At 37.4% G+C, this 21,603-nt stretch overlaps 1 protein-coding gene across 3 annotated transcripts in view; it reads right to left on the bottom strand.

The window, feature by feature from the left end:
- Positions 1-21,603, bottom strand: part of RTTN (rotatin) — a 160,420-nt gene that overhangs the window by 106,020 nt on the left and 32,797 nt on the right. For all 3 annotated transcript variants that reach the window (XM_025886778.2, XM_073898061.1, XM_073898060.1), the window contains 7 exons: positions 19,186-19,356; positions 13,481-13,693; positions 11,821-11,933; positions 9,770-9,896; positions 3,277-3,402; positions 2,638-2,754; positions 1,690-1,829 (listed from right to left, as the gene is read on the bottom strand). In XM_025886778.2, coding sequence (XP_025742563.1) covers positions 1,690-1,829; positions 2,638-2,754; positions 3,277-3,402; positions 9,770-9,896; positions 11,821-11,933; positions 13,481-13,693; positions 19,186-19,356 — 1,007 coding nt within the window. The remainder of the gene's footprint in view (positions 1-1,689; positions 1,830-2,637; positions 2,755-3,276; positions 3,403-9,769; positions 9,897-11,820; positions 11,934-13,480; positions 13,694-19,185; positions 19,357-21,603) is intronic.

Below are 21,603 nucleotides of genomic sequence, written 5' to 3'. Positions count from 1 at the left end.
TTCAGAGTACTGATATTTACCCCAAGATGGTGTGAGAAGTCAGACAAACTTTCTCCCTCCACCATTTGCTGTTAGAATAGCAAGACACCTACAGAAAGCTTTTCCTTTGCTCCTTTCATTCCAAGCCAAGGCCATCTATATTAAACTCTGGGGCTGTCAGCCCCCAGCAAGAAGGCCAGAGTGGAATATATAAAGCATATACTTATGCATCTCCTCTAGTATACAAATTTAGCCTTTTTTTAGGTTTAGCGTGGGGAAACAAGTCCAGTTATTCTCACCACTTATTTCCTTCAACAAATATGTTTTGAGCATATTTATGTCCAAGGTACTTTATGAAGTTCTAAGGACATAAAGATCAGCAATGGACAGGATTCTTCCTACATAGAGTTTATGGTCTGGTGGGGATAGGACAGAATGACTCAGAGGAGAACAAATAGATAATTCAAAACTGTTGTAAGATCTGTGTGATAAGAAAACTACCTTACTGGAAAAGTGCTCTGGCCTTGCCCTGGGCTCCTGGGAGGGGATCTCTAAGCCCTTGGAATGTCCTGCCTGATGAGTATGTCTTCGTTTATGTGGAGACCATGGGCCCCCAAAGGTGAACAGGAAATAAACTTCTATTGCGCTATATCGCCAAATCCGGGGGTGAAAAATACTACCCTAGCACAGTAATAAAGACACTGCCCAGTCGCATGGAGACCAGCTCCTGAGGAGAACATTTTAACTCCATCTGCCCCTGCTTCCTGCATCACTTTATGTGTAAATGTGTAGCAATGATGTGCTATGTCAGGGAAAACTTAGGATCTAAAACAAAGAGTTACTCTCTAGGTAACTTTACTCTCTATACTATGGTTGTAGTCTCTTTTCTCGATCTTCCTCCCTCCATTCTCTTAAAGTTTTAGATTATTTCCACCTACTTCCTTATTTTTCAGTCTGACCATGTGTTTATAAATAAGCCGCTGTATTATCCTGATGTAAGCTTTGAGTCAAGCAAAGTTACCCATTGTCAAAGGACGTCCGGTCCTCCTAGCCTTTGCAATGGACTCTCGCCCTTCATCACTGCTTATCCATCACGACTCTAAGCTTTTTTCTCTTCTCAGGGAGGGAAAATCTAACCACTGTCACCTAAACAGGGCAACAGAGAAGATCCTCGTCGCACTGACACAGAGGGAAAGAAGGCAATGTATTTTTCTTCTTTTCTTTTAGTTTAAATGACACTGACACTGGTGGTGGGGAAAAGAACACTCTTCCAGTTTCCCAAATAAGAGGACAAACTAAGCAAGATTAAAATGCCTACTTACACTGGTATATGGTCAACTGGTCCACTACACTTTTATAAACACTTAATTTTCAGGACAAATGTTTAGAAGAGGAGGCTAACTATTTCCAAAGAGAGAAGACACAATCTATTAATCCCCGTGGCTCTCGAACCCGCCCACAGCACTCAGAACGGCAGCGCCGGAATGCACGCTGATCTGACAGCGAGGCTGGCCGCCAGTGAAAGCACCCAAAGGTCCATCCTTGTGTCTGTTTAGTTTCACACACTGGTCTCCTCTCTTTGCCTAACAATGGAGAGTCACTTCCCTTTAGCTTCTCTAGTTCTACCGTACTTGGGAATGACAGAATTACTCCAGTTTCTTAGAATGCTCCCACTAATCTCGTACACGCAGAAGATCGTGCTACACTTACGACGGCTTTCTGACGAGCAGGAGCCGCAGCATGGACTTCAGTCGGGTGGTACAGGGAAGAGCCCCTTCGCCTGCCTCAGGACTCCCTTTGCTCAGGAGGAGAATGGAGTTACCCAAAGGATCTTCTGTGTCAGCATAGCCCTAACAGATTCCAGAAAAAGAGAAATTATTCTTGGTTTTTATACATATTGCTGAACTTTTTAACTTGAAAATAAGAATTGTATTAGCCTGTCGAGCAACTCCTAAGTTTCTTTCAACTCAGGTGAACAGTCACTTGTCAAAATAACAGATTTGAGGTAAGAAGCCTATGTAAAGTTATATTTAAAAAATAATATTGGACAATTTCAGGAAAATATGCCAACTCTCTTGACGCTGATTTTTCTATTTTCCAAGATTCTGGTAGTGGCACCTCCCCTAGATGAGATGCTTCCCAGATCTTCAGACCTGTGCCCACATGACAGGTGGAGCCGGGGGAGTGCGCTGAACGCCCCTCCCTCACTCCTCCTCAGCGCCCAGAATCACTGCTGGAAACGCCTGTTTCCCAGAACCTATTAATCAAAGTAGCAAGCACTTTGATCACATACATACATGGATGCAATTCACAGGCAAGTTTAGTTATGTAACATCTGCTTAAAAAGCACTGTTAGCTTTGCCTAAAAGCCTTTATATAAGGCTGAGTTCTATTTTTCACTGTCAGTGCCAAACGCCTGCACCCCTCTTCTTAACCTCCCACCCAGATCCATAAAGTGCACACAGACAAATTAGCTCTCCTGGTTTAACCTTCTTCCAGAAACAAGACAGCCACCCACTCCCTGCCCCCCTTCCCCACACAGCCTTCCCGGCGTCTCCTCGTTTCTCTCACACAGCAGCTCTGCTATCTGCACACGTTTCAATCAATCACACTCACTCGAGATAAATGGTATAGGAAACGGGCACTTGCCCAGAGTACCTGCAACACTGGAATGACAGGACAGAGAGACTCCATAAACTTGTTCCAGGTCACCGCTGTCATCATCAATCGTCCCTGCAGCAGATACAGCAGGATGGCCTTGGCGGCAGCATTCACCTATTCAACAACACGGATCACATGACCTGGCAAAGTGAGGCTCCCACTAAAGTCACCTGTGCGCCTGTAACATTGTGTCAAATCTGGAAAGGTGCTCTAATTAACATCTCTTCCTCCAAATGCTCATATTCCATAGCTTCATCTTACATTCTGTTCTCAGCTAGCCTTCCTCCCTAATGATTTCTTTTTTTTTTTTAATCTTTAAGGTATATTTTTGCATTAAATAAAAATTTCCCAGATGAAATGACCTGCTGGCTATAATGCTGTAGAGTTCATATCTTACATGAAAAACATAAGAGCTTCCTCTGAATTCTTTGAGAACAAGTATGTGCTTTATCTTGATTCTCACATTTTCCTTAACATTTCTTTTTATGTAAATAACATCTCAACTGAACCCATAAATCAAAAGCAAGTTTCTTTTCAACTTCTCATTATACTATCTAGTTATAGTAGAATAGGATCTTGATTTAACTAAGTATCTAATAAGTACACCTGTCTTTTGCATTTACTCTTATGCCATACCTCATTTTTGGGCTCTTGAATGCCAAATGCAGAGATTTCATACAAAACTTTTGGGTGAAGTAGAAAATGAATTCCATTACAAAGTGAAGACACAGGTTTAGTGACATTATGGACACCTAAGCATTCCTGTAAAATAGTTTTTAAGAAAAATTAGTGACGCTAATTTTTCTAAATGATTCCTCTTTCTTCTGTTTACAATTTAATTCTAATATAACTTTTCACTTTACTGAAACTTTTCTTTTACCTGATAGAGGATGGGGTGAAAAAAATTTCTCTTGCCTTTTGAGGCATGTTACATGATATCACTTTACTGAAACTTTTCTTTTACCTGATAGAGGATGAAAAAAATTTCTCTTGCCTTTTGAGGCATGTTAGGATATATGTTATGTTACTTTCTGCCAACAAGCAGAGTTTTGATAAATTAAATAACCAAACTTCTGAGACAATCATAATCTTGTGAAGTTGTTCATAATGACAGACATTAAAAAATTAATAATAAACTTATCCTAGGGTGTTCATATTTTGCCTACTGAGGTTTGAGAAAGAAAAACAAAATTCAAATGAAAATAGACTTGAAGTTTTGCAGGAAGGGAAGGACAAATGCAGGATATTTATCATCAATACAGCTATGCACCTGAATACAAGTACTGACTCCATGCCATCTCTCAAACTCATCATAAATTCTTTTCTCAATTTGAGCTAGAGGACAGTATTTTCTTAGAGACTGCTTAAGAAGGGGGTAAAAGCTACCTGAAATATTAGCAGAATTTAATACAATATAAAAGGTAAAAATAAAATCAACAATGACTCTCAGAAATGGAATTTTATTCACCCTGCAAAATACTACTTCCTAACCACAAACAGTAAATCAGAGGTCAAAAAGTTACACACACACACATACACATATATACATACACATACACACACACACACTTATGTATTTTTTTCTCCTTAGATTTTAACTTCATGCTAGACAATAACTTTATATTCCAAGCTTTTGGAAGAGCATAGCCTTGGCCTACGGTTTAATAAAAGTTCTATCACTTGGGAGGCCTGGGTGGTGCAGTCAGCTGAGTGTCCACTCCTGGTTTCAGCTCAGGTCATGATCACAGGGTCATGAGACTGAGGCGAGCGTAGGGCTCCTGGCTCAGTGGAGAGTCTGCTTGGGATTCTCTTTCTCCTTTCCCCTCACTTGCGCGCACACTCTATCTCCCCCACCCCAGATACATAATAAATAAAATCTTTAAAAAGTTACTTCCTCAAAATCCTTAAACTCGGGGCACTTGAGTGACTCAGTCAGTTAAGCAAACGATTCTCAATTCCGGCTGAGGTCATGATCTCAGGGGCGTGAGACTGAGCCCTGCAGCGGACTCTGTGCTCACTGTGGAGTCTGCTTGAGATTCTCTCTCTCTCTCCCCCTCTGTCCCTCCCCTGGCTTGAGTGCACACTTTCTCTCTCTCTAAGTAAGTAAGTGAGTAAATAAATAAATAAATAAATAAATAAAATCTTAAAAAAAAATCTTGAACTCTGACCTTCAGTTTACTAATCCATATAATGGGAATAATACCCAATCCTTAATGAAACACCTTTCTTTCTCATCACTAAATATATCAACTTACCTATATTGGTCTTTTCACAACACAAAAAACACTATGAATGCGGGTAAAGACCAGTCCCACCTCCTAAACTGCATCCTAGGTCTCCTCCTAACGCCTATTAGTTCCTGCAACTGTCTTCTCCTCCAGCACCTTCACTACTTCTTCTTCAGAGGAGGAGTACTCCTCTGACACACGCAAAGAGGTCCCTGCAGCTAACTGCCTGTCTTCCAGCTCTGCATCACAGCACAAGTCCTCCGTCTCGATGTGCTCACTCCCAGGTTCTCCTCCACCCACACTGGTAGGATGTCAGGCCCCACCACCCCCTAGAGGCCTCCTGTCAAGCCCCCTGACACCAAACCCAATGGGCTCACTTCTGTTGTCATCTGGTTCTGCCCAGGACAGCACGCTCCCCTTTCCCCTCAGACACCTCTGTTCCCGGTGTTGGCTCCTTCCGTGCCCAACTTCTAACCCGTTAGACCCTAAACGGCCTTCTTTCCCCCAGTCTCTCACCAGGTCATCTGACTGGTTCAAAACAGTTCTATCCAACCCACAATCTGATACTTAGGACACCACCCTCAATCCAACTGCTAAATCCCAAGCTCCAGAATTCCTCTTTGACCACTTTCTATATCCTATTCCCATTATCAGCAGACCAACCAGCTCTACATCCATAATACACCCTGCATTCATTTTCTCCTTCATTTCCACCACATGATCATATCTCATTGGGGCTACCACAGTGGAATCGGTCTTTTGGCTTCCACTCTCGACCCCTGACAATCAATTCCCCACACAATAGGAAGAATGATCTTTTTAAAAAGGTAAACAGATCAAATCACTTCCCTGCCTAAAATCATTCATAGCTTCTCACTGTACTTAGAATAAAATTCAAAGCTTCATAATGGCTGGCAAGGCATTCCAAGGAATTCATTAAAGTCCACTTCAAGGACCTGAACAGCAAAACCAATTCCAATATTCTAAATTTCTGAGGGTAGGAACTATCCACACATACGGATCTCAGCTTCTTGACCTCCTCATCTCAATAATCATTATCTGACCTGTAACTCAGGAACACTTCAACTTAGCTTCCACTTATTTCCCCTCTAAAATCATAAACACAGGTTTCTACCTTGCTTAACACCTCACAGTATACTACTTCTTTGACCTCCAGTCTATAAGTCTGAACTACTTCCTTCCCTCTAGCTTTTATTTCCTTTGATTCTATGGGCTATCACTTCAACTATTCAGCTCATGTTCACCAAAGGCCTTCCCTCCCATCATCAAGGAAAAACTACAACCCTTGATGGATCCAAATGTTCACATTCTCCAAAACCACAAACAGCTAGCCAATCATGCAAAGTAGATTAGTTTCACTATTAAGATTATAAAAACAATCAACTGGGTCCTCAATTCAACCCCCAAATCCTGCTATTTGATTTTATCAAACTTCCACTCATGTCAGTCATTTCAAATACACTAAACATGCCACTTATTTTCAATCTCAAAGTAAATATAGAATCAATGGAAGGAAGTACCTTCAACATGCTGCTATACCTAAGCCTACCTACACTCAGTTAGCCATCAATATTCTAGATCCCAATGCCTTCAACTTTCAAAGGAACTAGCTTCTCTTAATTAGCCACTTGCCACCCTCTATCTTTCCCTTCAGCCGGTTCATTTGATGAACATTTTGACATACTTAAGTGAAGATGTATCTTCCTAACAAGCCCCTCCCAGGCTACGGCACCTATCAACTCTGTCAAATCCCTGGAAACAAGTCAGAAGCAGATATAAAACAAATGTCTACAGAATATGAGATTCCCAAAGTATAAATCACCTGCCAAAGAAAACCTTACAATCAAAAATCACATTACCTGCTGAAATCAACATTTGAGAGATTCAATAGCCATAATAAATGAAAGCATTCTATATAATAGAAAAATCTAAATAAATTACAAAGTAAGTATGTTCACAATTTCCAAAGAAGCAAAAGAAGAAAATGAAAGACTATTATAGGAAAAAAAAATAATAAGTTAAAAAAGCAAAGAAAAAGTGTAATAATAAAAAATGGAATCAGTGAAATTTAAAACTTGATAAATAAATGCAATCACAATGAGATTGGGTGGCTATTATTAAAAGAAAGAAAAAAGAGAAAATAACAACTATTGGGGAGCATGGAGAGAAACTGGAACCCTTGCGCACAACTGGTGGGGACATGAAATGATGCAGCCACTATGGAAAACAGCATGGCAGTTCCTCAAAAACATTAAAAATAGAACTGCCGTGCAATCCAGTAATTCTACTTCTGGATGTATATACCCAAAAGAAATTAAAGCAGGGACTCAGACAGATATTTGTATGCCCATGTTCAAAGAAGCATTGTTCACAATAGCCAAAAGTCCTTCATCAAATAGTGATCCTTCAACAAATTACATGCAACAGAATACTATACAGCCTTTAAAAAGGAATGTAATTCTGATATATGCTATAATACGGATGAACTATGAAGACATCATGCTAAGTGAGATTAACCAGACACAAAAAGGCAAATACTATATGATTCCACTTATATGAGGTACCCAGCACAGTCTCATTCAGTAAGAAAGTAGAATGATGGTTACCAGGACCTGGGGGGAGGGAGAATGGGGAATTATTGTTTAAAGGGCAGAGAGTTTCAATTTGGGAAGATAAAAAGTTCTCAAAATGGAGAATGATAATGGTTGCACAACAATGTGAATGTGCTTAATGACACTTACCTGTACACTTAAAAATGACTGAGTGGTAAATTTTGTGTTACATATATTTTACCACATTTTTAAAAAGCAAGTTAGAAATAGCTGAGGAAAGAACTAGTGTACTGAATGACTGCACTGAGGAATTCCATCCAAACAAATCAAAAAAAGATATGGAAAATGTGAAAGAGGATTTAAAAGACACAAAGGGTAAAATAAGAAGGACTAACACAGATCTAGTAAGAGTTCTACTTGGAGAGAACAGCAAGGATAAGAGAAATAGTAGTAATTGAGAATTAATCAGAAATGAAGGTAGACATGAATCTTTTGGCTGAAGAGCACTAAACAAGATAAATAAAAAATGTACACAAAGACACACTGCAATGAAACTGAGAACACCAGAGACAAGGAAAAGATCTTAAAAGCAATTAGAGGGGAAAAAATCCAAGGAAATCTTAATTTAATTGATAGCAGACTTCTCAACAATGATAGAAACCTAACAAGAAAAAAGCATTCTTGACAAAGTACTAAGGGAAATAGCAGTCAACCTATACTTCCATATCCAGCAAAACTATCATTCCGGAAGAAGGTAAAATCATGGCATTTTCAAACACATATACCATCAGTTATAGGCCATCAATGAAAACATTGAAAAACTTATTTCAGTTGAAAAGTAGACTGAACCTAAATTTATATCAATAAATGAAAAGTATTTTCAAACTAAAGAGCAGTTAGGATGAATGAACTGGTAGGAATCCACTATTAAATGAAAGGCATAAGGCAGCAAAAACATACATACAGTATGAAATTATATATACTTTTTTAAGCAGAAAAATCAGTTGTATATATTATTTATAAAGACACACATATATAGTTAAACTATATAAAACACATGGATGGGAAGGACAAACACCAACTTTGTAAGAGTAGTTGTCTTGGTGGATGAAGAAAGGGGAAAAAAGAAAGGAAAGAAGTTTGTTATAACTAGTATTTTTATTTCTCTGAATAAAAGAGGGTCAGAATTAAAGTGGCAAAATGTAAACATCTGTTATATCTAGTTAGCATTTACAAAAATGTTAAATACAAGAGTACATTGTTTTGGTTTTTTTTTTTAAGATTCTATTTATTTATCTGAGAGAGAGAGAGAGAGAGCGCACACGTGCACAGGCAGGGGGAGCTGCAGAGGGAGAAGCAGGCTCCCCACAGAGCAAGGAGCCTGATTCAGGACTCGATCCCAGGACCCCGGGATCTCGACCTGAGCTGAAGGCAGACACTTAATCAACTGAGCCACCCAGACATCTCAAGAGTACATTTTCAAGAGTACACAGAAACATATATTTTTCAGTACTGTCCTATGTACAATGTTCTTTTCAATATTGAAATAGTTAATATTTTATGTACTATTCTATGCTGAAATATTTTATAGCTTAAAAAGATAGAAAAATATTTTCTTCAAAAGAAAAATATTACTAACAAAGCAGACCTCATACTATCAAATTTAAGGTTAATAACCCAAAATTTTCCCTTAGCATAGAAATGAGTTTTGTTCCTTGTTTTTAAAAATTTTATTTATTTATCTGAGAGAAAAGAGCATGAGCAGGATGAGAGGCAGGGGGTGCAAAGGGAGAGGGAGAAGCAGACTCCCCGCTGACTGGGGAGCCCGAAATGGGGCTCGATCCCAGGACCCTGAGACCATGACCTAAACTGAAGGCAGATGCTTAACCAACTGAGCCACCCTGGCACCCCGAATACATGGTAGAAATCAACATTTTCTTACAATGCTTCCATCATTAAATAACACAAAACAAATGTAATTCTTAACAAATCTTCTAAAAAAGCAATTCAATTGCTAGACTTGCCATTTAGGGAATTAATAGCAAAAATTTCTTAAAGTTGATAAATAATTGTCATTTATTTCTATGGTAATTCTTATATCTCATGCAAAATGTCAACTAATTTTAGAGTTTTAATAAGAGAATCTAGAGGCACTGTCTGGCTCAGTAGAGCATGCAACTCTTGATCTCAGGGTCATGAGTTCAAGCCCCATGCTGGACATGGAACCTACTTAAAAAATAAAATACTATATAAAAAATAAATAAATAAAATAAGAGAATCCACTGTTAGCTCTCTGCAACAACAGAAAACAAAAACCAAAAAACCCACCTTAATAATTTCCAGACAGCAATTGTAAGTTTCAACTTTCACTTGCAGTAATGGGTGAGATAACATGCGTAGAAACACCTTCTGACTTTCTCCTTGAAGTAACGGACTAGCCTGTGCAGATTTCCAACTGGTAAAAAGGTAAAATATCCAAGACATCTACGGTAAGTGAGTTATTAAAGAGACTGAAAAGCACAGTGGCAGGGGTTTCTTCCTACTCCAATTCCTCCAACTGAGATCTTATTTAACTAACCCAGTATTAATTTACCTAAGCACTTACTTGTCTCAATAGAAAAAAATATTCTCTTAAAATTAGTACCAAAAAAGTCTTTAAAAACCCGTATTTGTAATGTAAACTGATATAGCCATTATCGAAAACAGTATGGTGTTTCCTCAAAATCAAAAGTAGAACCTACCATATGATCCAACAATCCCACTACTGGCTATAAATGCAAAGGAAATGAAATAAATATCTCGAAGAAATATCTGTACTCCCATGTTCATCCCAGTATTATTCACACTAGCCAACACAGCTGACCTTTGAACAACACAAGGGTTAGGGGCACTGACCTCCATGCAGTTAAAAATCCATGTATAACTTTTGACTCCCCAAAAACGTAACTAGTAATAGCCTACTGTTGACCAGAATCCCTCCCAGTAACATAAACAGATGATTAACACATATTTTGTATGTTATAAGTGTTACATATACATTGTAGTCTTACAATAAAGCTAGAGGGAAAAAAAGTTTAAAAAATGGTAAGAGAAAATACATTTACAGTACTGTACATGTATTTATTGAAAAAAAACCCTCATATAAGTGGACCCTTACAGTTCAAATCTGTGTTGTTCAAGAGTAACTATATATGGAAACAATCAAGCGTCCATGGATGGATGAACAAATAAAGAAAATGTAGTGTATATATATACAATGTAATATTATTCAGCCTTAAAAAAGAAAGAAATCCTATCATTTGTAACAACATAGATGAAGCACGAGGACATTATGTTAAATTACCCTAAGTCAGATACAGAAAGACAAATATACTGCATAATCCCATTTGTATGTGTAATCCTAAAAATGTCAAACTCATAGAAACAGAGAGCAGAATGGTGGTGGCCAGGGGCTGAGGAACACAGGAAATGTGGAGATGTTGGTCAAAGCGTACAAGGTTTCAGGTTTTCAGGATGTACAAATTCCGGAGATCTAATGTTCTCTATGATGACTACACTTAATAATACTGTATTGTATTCTTGATACTTGTTAAGAGAACAGATCTTAAATGTTCTTACCACACATAAACACACACACACATTAACTATGTGAGGTAATAAATTAATTAATTTAAAAATCCCATACTTAATATTTATCATCATGGAATTTACTCTTTCCAAAAGCAATGAAGATACTAAATTCTAAATAGGAATCTGCTCCAATGTCTTCAAAATATTTATTTAAGATTTTATTTATTTATTTGAGAGAGAGAGAGCATGATCAGAGGGAGGGAGAGTGAGAAGCAGACTCCCCCGCTGAGCAGGGAGCCCGATGCGGGTCTCGGTCCCAGGACCCCGGGATCATGACCTCAGCCAAAGGCAGACAGACATTTAACCAACTGAGCCCCCCAGGCGCCCCCAATGTCTTCAAAGTAATTTAAACAATGCATGATGCGTTCTAAAAATCCATACAGGAAAAAGGTAGGAAGCAATGAAACATTAAAAAACCCTCAATTAAGTTATTAATTGAAACTTTAAAGATAAATAAACAAATATGCTTGAATACTTAGTTTGGAGGGACACCAAAACAAATGTATAAAAATCCAGGGATAATTCATTTTGATTACAGCCATGGCATTTTTAAAGTTTACCCTTGAATAAAATAGCTGACTGCCCTAATGCAGCTATATATATAGTTTAGAGGTCAGACATATAAAAACAATTTTAACTAAAAAAACAGTAACAAGATTTAAGACCAGTTCTGTTTTCATTGCTTCTAAGTGCACACATACACAGTACCCCCTATAATAATATAATCATATCAAGAAAGAGAATATTACATCTTTGAACACATGCAGATGATTTCCTTTATTAGGGGGAAATGCTGATGATAGGAAAAGCTTCGCAAGGCTTGGTCTGCCAGCTCCACTAATTCTAAGAGATTCTTCTCTCCCTAAAAAAAGAGCAAAATGAAACAGTAAATGTCAAAATCATGTACAATAGAATTCTCAACAGCTAACTAAGCAACTTCAAGAAATTAGATCATTAAGAAAGAAAACAGATGAACATATGGGAAGGGGATGGGGGAGGAGACAGGGAAATAAACCATAAGAGCCTCTTAACGATAGAGAACTGAGGTTGACTGATGGAGGCGGCTGCGGGATGGGACAGATGGGTGAAGGGCATTAAGAAGGGCATTTTTTGTGATGAGCACTGGCTGTTGTATGTAAGTGATGAGTCACTGAATTCTACTCCAGAAACCAATATTGCCCTGTATGTTAACTAAGTAAAATTGAAATTTAAAAAAAAAAAGAAATTAGATCATTCAGAGACCTTGAGACTGTCCATATTTGCTTAAGTCCACTTTCCCAACAAGCAAACTAAAAATGTCAGCCCAGGAGGAAAAATTCCTCGCGAAATGCCCAAGAAAGTTTCTATTTTTCACCTCTAAGTAGGCTTAAGGTTATAATTGAGTGGCTATTTGTTTGTAGCCCTATTTCCCTACTAACTGTAGACTCAGGGCAGGACTCATGTATTTTTATGATCCATTTCCCCCCTTCTACAACCTGACTGCTTCTACAAACATAAAGGACAACCAATACATGCATGATTAACTGACCATGCAGAACACCACAGAAATAATTCAATTTAAAGACAATCTGCACTTCTATCATGGAGGAAACAAGAAGCCACTGGCATTGAGATATGGCTAAAGAAAAGGAAAAAAAATAATGGGTAACTAAAGGAAAATTAGAGGTTGAGACGGCTTCCACTGCAGGGAACAAAAGGAATAAATATTTAGCTCCTAATTTTTTAAAGTACCATTTTGGTACTTTCAAACAGTAAACAACTATTGTAGTCAGTGTCTATTTTAAGACTCACTAACCCCTTTACTGATAACATATTAAACATCCTAATTAATAGTTTCTCTAAAAGGGATAAATAACAATATATAATTATTGCTATAACATTGCACCTGAAGTCATTCTACCTTGTAAACAATCTAGTCACGGTTTTATTTAATAAAAAATCAGGCTCTTTGTGTGAGTGAGTACTAAGGATCCATAAAATATTAAAGGAAATTATGTGTCTACAGATAAGCACTAAAATGGCCCTTATAGTTGTGTTTATGTCAATGTCACAGTATTCATACAGAGTAAATCACTTCAAAAAGGAACTCACTATTAAATACTAAGACATTGATAATAATTACTGCCTTTTCAAAAACCACCAGTCTCATGAATATACACCATTCATCTATCTACAGTCTCCGTTTACCTGTTACCTCAGTGCAGTAGGCAGCGCATAAGTCTCATAACGTCTTCGTTTACCTTTACACAAATCATATCCTTACTTTAATCTGATAAATGACCATTTAGTAGTAATGTACCCCACCCCCAACAATTCAGTTATGGTATGTCCATTGATTTGAAAGTATAGCTACATTTTCCAAATATTTTAGCAAAGGAATATTTCAAAGATATTAACAAAACTGTTTACCTCCTTCCCAACATCAGACAGGAAGTTACAGGTACATTCAATTGAATAAACAGCCTCTGCAGTTCGTTTATAAATACTGTAGTTTTCAGAATTCAGCTGTTCCAAATATGCCACAACAGCTTCGTGAATATTTGGATATTCCAAAGAAATAGGCATGTCCAAAGAAACTAGAAATAATGCTGCTGACATAGACTCCGGTAGAAGGTGGCTTGCCTTAATGAATTAAAAAAAAAAAAAAAAGTTAAAAAAATTTTTAAGAAAAATATGGTAGACTACTCATGTAGCTAGCTCAACTTTCTATTTTTATTATTCTCTATCACAAAGTCTATGCTTTTCCAAAGAAAATTCTATTCCCTAATGCACTATTCACTTCTGTGTCTTGTTCAATGTAATTTTTCTCTGCCCAGAATAACTCAAGTCCAAATTTCAACATTTTCCCAAAGCCTGGGACACAGGATACTTAACCTCTTCCCCAAACCAACAACAAGAACTACCAACAGCTAGAACTGGACCCTCCACCTTGTTTATAACTCTGCTACTGAACTAAAGTCAGGAGGCTTTTTGATCTGATTATTTCATGCTGTGCACATAAATCTCCAGAATAATGCAATAAACCCCTGAAGAGGAGCACTTCCCAACCAAACAAAGCTGAACACATAACCCAGGGCTTATTAACTACATATTGAATTGAATAACACTAAATCAAACATAACTACAGATTGGTTTGAACAGAAATTGATTTTTTGTTTAGTTTGTATTTGAGGGAAAAAGGGAAATTCAACAATATTTAAATAGTTCTAGAACACCCAAAGAAGACTGACCCTTAATTAGTATAAAACCACAGGCCCAAATGAAATATTACACATTTTAACTTCAACTGATTTAAAATTGAAAGAACTGCTTAGGTTCTGTTTTTTTTAATGATTATAGTTTAGTGATAGGATTCTATGAATCATTTAAGGAAACAAAAAGGATTAAAAATTTAATGTTTGGAGAAAAATCATTTGGCAGAGCTCACTACTTTGGCTGAAATAATGTCTTTATTAAAGTAGGTTTGAGGGCGCCTGGGTGGCTCAGTTGGTTAAGCGACTGCCTTCAGCTCAGGTCATGATCCTGGAGTCCCGGGATCGAGTCCCGCATCGGGCTCCCTGCTCGGCGGGGAGTCTGCTTCTCCCTCTGACCCTCTTCCCTCTCGTGCTCTCTATCTCTCATTCTCTCTCTCTCAAAAATAAATAAAATCTTAAAAAAATTAAATAAATAAATAAATAAATAAATAATAAAGTAGGTTTGGTCACCATTTATTTCATGGATAACCTCTTTTAAGAATAATTAGTTACTGCCTGAAAATCTAAAATTAAGGCCTCAATCAGTTAAATAATGCTTCTGCATGAAGTAAAGTTGCCAAATAAATATCAGAAACCAAAGGAATCAAATATAAGCATGAAAAAAAAAACCCGCTATTAAGATAGCAGCTATTAGAAAGTCAAGAGAAATTTCATGATTCTGTGAAGAACTCTCTTAGTGGGGAAAAAAGAGAGGCAAACTGAATTACCTGATCACCTATTATTTGCTCACTCAGCAAATACTTACTGGGCCCCTACTGTGTTCCCCTACCATAAGCCAGATCCTGGGGGCACAGCAGGAAGCAAACAGAGCCTCTGCCCTCACGAAGTGAACATTCCAGAGAAGAAGGCAGAGTAAATCAAAATACTTCATAAGACATCAGGTGTGACCAGCAGTGCTAAGAAGAAAAACAAACAAGGGATGGGAAATACGGAAAGGAAGAGATACAATGGGGAGTAGAACAAGGGAAGTGCTACTACTCTAGAAGGGAAGGCCTCTCTGATAAGGCAACATTTAAGTAAAGACCTGGAGGAGTGAGGAACTGTCTGGATTATCTGGAGGAAAAGCATCCGTAGAAGAGGGAACTGCAAGTACAAAGACCCAGAGATAGGGTATATCTGGCAGCAAGGAGACCAGTGAAGCTAACACTGAGGAATGGGCTCAGGGGCAAAGTGACCACATCAGGTAAGGCTTAAAACTTGTCTTTGGAGGAAGCACTGGAAAATTTCAAGCAAGTATCAAGAGCAGTCTGTAGGGAAAAGATGAAACAGTGCAAGGGTGGAAGGTGGGACATCATTGAGGAAGTTACTGTAACAATTTAGGCACAAAAGGTGCTTGAACTGGTAACAGAGGTGGGAATGGCAAGAAGTGTTCAGATTCCAGATAGATGTCAAGGAAGAAATGACAAATTCTGCAGAGGGGCTAGATCTAGGCATGTGTGAAAGACAGGAATCAAGGACGACTCTAAGCGTTCTGCCTGATCAACAACCAACTAGAAGAATGAAGGTGCTATCTACCCAGAGAAGGAAGACTATAGAAAGAACAGAGCAGAAGTGAAGAATGAGTTTGCAGTTCAGGGGACACATGTGTTCTGGAACTATAAATCCAGGAGGTGTCAGCAAATTGATGGTATTTAAGACCACAAATGGGATAATATCTCATGAGGACCTTGGTCAGTCCTGGGGTTCTACTTCTTTCAAAGGTTAGGAAGAGAAAGAGGAATTAGCCAAGGAGATCTTGTGAGTTGGGCACTATGATAAGATATCAAACCCTCATGGATCTAATGCCAAAGGCACTGTGTTCTAATTTTAAAAGAGTTCTCTCTGACTCTAGTCAGAAAAGTAAGAATAGCTGATGTGAGAATTAAGCACGAGCAGATGTCTAGCATATCTCACTTAATAAATATTAATTTCCTTTCTTCTTTTCACCCCAACACTAAGGAATTCTGACATCTTCACTCTTCCTCCCTACATCTGAAACTTCATCATCTCAGCAACTCAAAGCACCATGCTACGGTCTTCTCAAATTTAATGCTGGCATGGCCCAATGGACTGATCACAGTCGAGAGACTGAAGACAGCTGTACTATATATATAAGCATTAGTCACATGTCAGTCAGAACTAAAAGTGAAGATACTTCAAAGCAAATCCATCACCGCTATTAGATAAAAACAATCAACAACATCATTTCATGTGCTGAGGGGGAAAGGGACATAACACTGCTCTCTCTGTACCTTCCCACTCAGAGCAGGCACAGCATTATCTAAAGGGCTTGTTAGAACACAGACTTTCAAGTCCTACTCCAGAACTAAAGGATGGGAATATGCAAGATCCTAAGTGATCCGCTTTGAGAAGTGCTATTCTGTATCTATCAGCTTTCGCAAAGTATTAGATTATATATATCTCACTGAAAAAGTCAAAGCCTTGTGGTATAAATTCTTCCTTACCCTTAGTCAGCTAGCTAAGAAACAGTCCCAGAGGTTCCTAGGATGCTCTGGATCCTGCTTCCAGCACAGGGCCAGTATTTTTAGCTCTTATTTTTACCAATTTGATTTATCCAACCAAATTATTTTTCATAAGATTACTAATGCATTGTTTTAACCTGTACATAGGTATTGTCCAAAATCTTTTCAAACCAATAATTATCAACTTCAGAAAGGCCTTCAAGGTCATTTTGTCAAAACTTTCAAATCCAGGAAATCTCTACACAGATTCATATTATCATTTCCCAACTTCCAAATTATATATTTGGGAAGTGGCAACTCAAGTATTTAAAAACCACCTTCCAGGTTGTAAGTTTCAGAATCCAAACTGCACTTCAACTTTTGGTGGGCCAGCAACAGGCAGAGGGCAGCATAATCTTGTATTCATATAAACTGAAAGAAGACATTTAACAGCAATGGCAGAGGATTTTTGTTTAGATCTCATTTTAAAGTTCTTAATCAAAGCAATTACAACCATCTACAAACTGATACCCTAATTACCATCTCCTCCATGGCCTTATTTACTACTCTAATGAAGTGCCAACTACCAAAATTCACAGATACTTACTTGCCTTCAAAAACAAAAACAAATAAAAAATAACTAACTTCAAAAAGTAAAAAAGGCATGGAGGCTTTATATTATTCTAACACTGAAGTAACTCAAAATAAAACAAATTACTGATTTCTGCTTTAGTTGATTCCTGCCCACAAAGCACATAAATGAAAAAAATCTATAAGCAATAAATAAAACTGTATGATATAATTGATAAGTTTTCCATCAATATTTCAACTTATAGATTGATCATTTGTAATACTTAATAACAAGTTAATAGAGCACTACTAATTTTTCAGTATATAATAGTATGTAAAGTGAGACTTCCATATTTTATTTTTTTTTATTTTTTTTTTTTAAAGATTTTATTTATTTATTTGAGAGAGAGAGAATGAGAGATAGAGAGCACGAGAGGGAAGAGGGTCAGAGGGAGAAGCAGATTCCCCGCCGAGCAGGGAGCCCGATGTGGGACTCGATCCCGGGACTCCAGGATCATGACCTGAGCCGAAGGCAGTCGCTTAACCAACTGAGCCACCCAGGCGCCCCGGGGACTTCCATATTTTAAATGCAATTATAATTTTATATGACTGGAATTCTTCAATTTATAATACTTCTAACACTGGAAAATTTCCTCAAAACAGAAAATTTCTTCAGATTAGTCACTTCTTCATAGTAAATAATGAATGAAGTTAAAAATTAAAATTACTCTTTTCCCTAAAGCAAAATACTAAATTTCATGTTTAATATTTTAGGTGTGCCTGGGTGGCCCAGTCGGTTAAGCATCTGACTCTTGGTTTCGGCTCAGGTCATGATCTCAGGTGGTAAGATCGAGCCCTCCGTCAGGCTCTGTGCTCAGCACAGAGTCTGCTTAAGATTCTTTCTCTCCTTCTCCCTCAGCCCCTCCTACTTGTGCACACGCGCTCTCTCTTTCAAATAAATAAATAAATCTCTAATAAAAATTTAATATTTTATTCTTGCTTTCCCAGGTGACCTGATAGTATATTGCATATATAAGTGTTATGAAAAAATGGAGTTTAGACTATAGCTCTGCAGAATTCCACAAAAGGGCAAATATCTATCACAAAGGACAACAAAAGGCACAGGAAATAGTTTAGTTGCAGTAATTCCTCCTATACCTTCATCAAAACATGCCACACCTTTCTTTTTGCAATAAGTACACTATAAAACATGTGCGTGAATCACTTGAGATATTTTACCACTACCATTCAAATTCAGAGATGAGCTAAAGAAACAGGTACACCTACTAAAATCATCTTTAACATACAGTTATAAAATGGAATATTTTGCAATAAAAACTTAACAAACAACTGCTATAAGCAACAACAGTGATGAACCTCAAAAAAGATCTTGAGCAAGTACATACCTCATAATTCCATTTATGTAATGTTGAAAAACAAACTGATCTATATTGACAGAAGTCAGAAAGGAGGAGTTTAGCTTGGATGGAAGAAGGAGAGGTAATGGATGGGAAGGGACTTTGAAATGCTGGTAATATTCTATTTCATGTTCTGAGGTGGTGGTCACTTTTTAAACACAGATATATTCACTCTGTAAAAATGCAGTGAACTATGTACCTTCTAAACATGTTACACTACAATTCTGTTACCTAAAGAAAAAACTTTTTTAGAATTACTGTTTTTTTTCTATTAAATGATTTGTAAAAACTGTTCAGAAATGTTAGTCTTTCTCAATGACTACATTTCCAATATAATCTTTGTACACCATGAAGTGACCAGAAGAAATACACGACAGAGCACTTACTACTTGTAATATTCCATAAACTACAAGCAACATTACCTGCCTTACCTTTTCAACAGGGAGAAGCAACTGCAGTACTCGAACTGTGAACAGTGAAATGCTGACAAAGGCCATCCGGTGGTGCACAAGCACGACCTCAGGTTGGTCCAAGCTCACTCCACTTTTATGGTAGCACATGGTATCTCCCAGGGACCCCAACACCATGAGGAGTTTCTCTTTCTGCAGACATTTAAACACGAAACAGGAAAACAGTAAATTTTAGGGAGCCAGTATGGAAAATTTCACAGAAAATAATTTCAGATACTATGACTGAAGAACAAAAACCAAAAAATTTATTCCTCCCTGTAACAATAACCTATACCGGGATACCTGGGTGGCTCAGTCAGTTAAGCGTCTGCCTTTGGCTCAGGTAAGGATCCCAGGGTCCTGGGACTGAGTCCCACACTGGGCTCCCTGCTCAGTGGAGAGTCTGCTTCTCCCTCTGCCTGCCTCTCTCTCTTCCTCCCTCAATCTCACTGATTGACTGATAAATAAATAAATAAAATCTTTAAAAAAAAAAAAAAGAACCCATACCTGCTAAAATAATTTAAAGCAGTACAAATGAAAAATAAGCACACCTAAAGTTTCTTCAAACAATATTTCTAATAATGAATAAAAATAAACAAAATACAAAAGCTTAATGAAACATAAATTCCTCCTAGTTTCTAGTGCTTAATTATTCTAACTTCAAAAATCGGCATGCAAACCTCTCATTAAGTATTTATTAGGTTACTATATGCTTAACACAGTGGCAGGTATAACGGGGAAAAATGCATTAGTACAAGAGACGTCCCTGCCCTCAAACTGATCCTAAAGTTACTAAAGAAATGAAACAGGGAAAGTCAGATCATTAAAAAAACAATTAAATATAAAATTGTATGAACTCTCCACGTAATAAGGTTATTTCAAGGCAAATGTTCTGCCATCATAAATTTATAGATAATTTAGTACTTAACTAGAAGTTATATCCTTTAAGTTGGCATACATAAAATACAAGGCATACATAAAATACAAAGAGAAAGCTACAACTCAGTCAGCTAACTTGCAAATCCTAACAATATAGACCAAAATACATCTTACACATGCTGACATGGCCCATAAACAAGCTGGTAAAAGGACAGCATCAGTAAGAGAGCAGAACAAACAAGCACTGGAGATCTTCTTCTCACCTTTCCATTGAGAATATAGGAAAATAAAAATAGGAAATAACTTGTAAACTAAGGATAAAAATGTACACCAGATTTTTTTGTTCAAGGATAAATGTACTGGAAGCAACACTAAAAGGTATGAGGCCCCGAAAAAATTATATAAAGGATCAAAGTCACAATGAGATATGGCTTCACATCCATTAGGATGGCTATTATCAAAAATAATGGAAAATAACAAGTGTTGGTAAAGATGCATAGAAACTAGAACCTTTGCGCATTACTGGTGAATATGTAAAATGGTCAGGTCACTATGTAAACAGTACGGCAGTTCCTCAAAAATTAAAACATAAAAATACTGTATGATCCAGCAGATTCACTTTTGGGTAATATATCTATGAGAATTGAAAGCAGCGACTCAAACACATACTTGTACATCACTGTTCACAGAAACAGTATTCACAATAGCCAAAAGGTGGAAACGTGTCTATCAACAGATGAACAGATAAACAAAATGTGGTATGTCATATATACGTACAGTGAAACATGATTCAGCCTTAAAAAGGAATGAAATTCTGACACATGACATAATATGGATGAGCCTAGAAAACATGCTAAGTAAAATAAGCCAGATACAGAAAGACTGATATTGTACGATTCATTGCACTTACATGAGGTACCTACAACGGTAAATTCATAAAGAAAAACATAGGATAATAGCTGCCAGGGGCTGGGGAAAAGGGGAAAGGAGAGTTACTGTTTAGGGTACAGAGCTTCAGTTTGAGATGATGGAAAAGTTTTGGAGATAAACAGTGTGATTGTACAACAATGTGTACTTAATGACACTAAATTATATACTCACAAAGGGTCAAAATGGAGCTACCCTATGACCCAGCAATTACACAACCGGGTATTTACCCCAAAGATACATATGTGGTGATCCGAAGGGGTATATGTACCCCAAAGTTTATAGCAGCAATGTCCACAATAGCCAAACTATGGAAAGAGCCAAGATGTCCATCAACAGATGAATGGATAAAGAAGACGTGGTGTGTATATATATATATATGTGTGTGTATATATATATATATATATACATACACACAATGGAATATTATGCAGCCATCAAAAAATGAAATCTTGTCATTTGCAACGACGTGGATGGAACTAGAGGGTATTATGCTAAGCGAAATAAGTCAATCAAAGAAAGACAAGTATCATATGATCTCATTGATACGAGGAATTTGAGAAACAAGACAGAGGATCATAAGGGAAGGGAAGA

This window comes from Callorhinus ursinus, unplaced genomic scaffold, assembly GCF_003265705.2.
Source record: "Callorhinus ursinus isolate GAN/ISIS: 27379988/994484 unplaced genomic scaffold, GSC_fseal_2.0 scaffold11, whole genome shotgun sequence".
In the NCBI taxonomy this organism is placed as follows: domain Eukaryota; kingdom Metazoa; phylum Chordata; class Mammalia; order Carnivora; family Otariidae; genus Callorhinus; species Callorhinus ursinus.
Note: the sequence above shows the minus strand (reverse complement) of the source record. Positions and strands in the feature narration are given on the sequence as shown.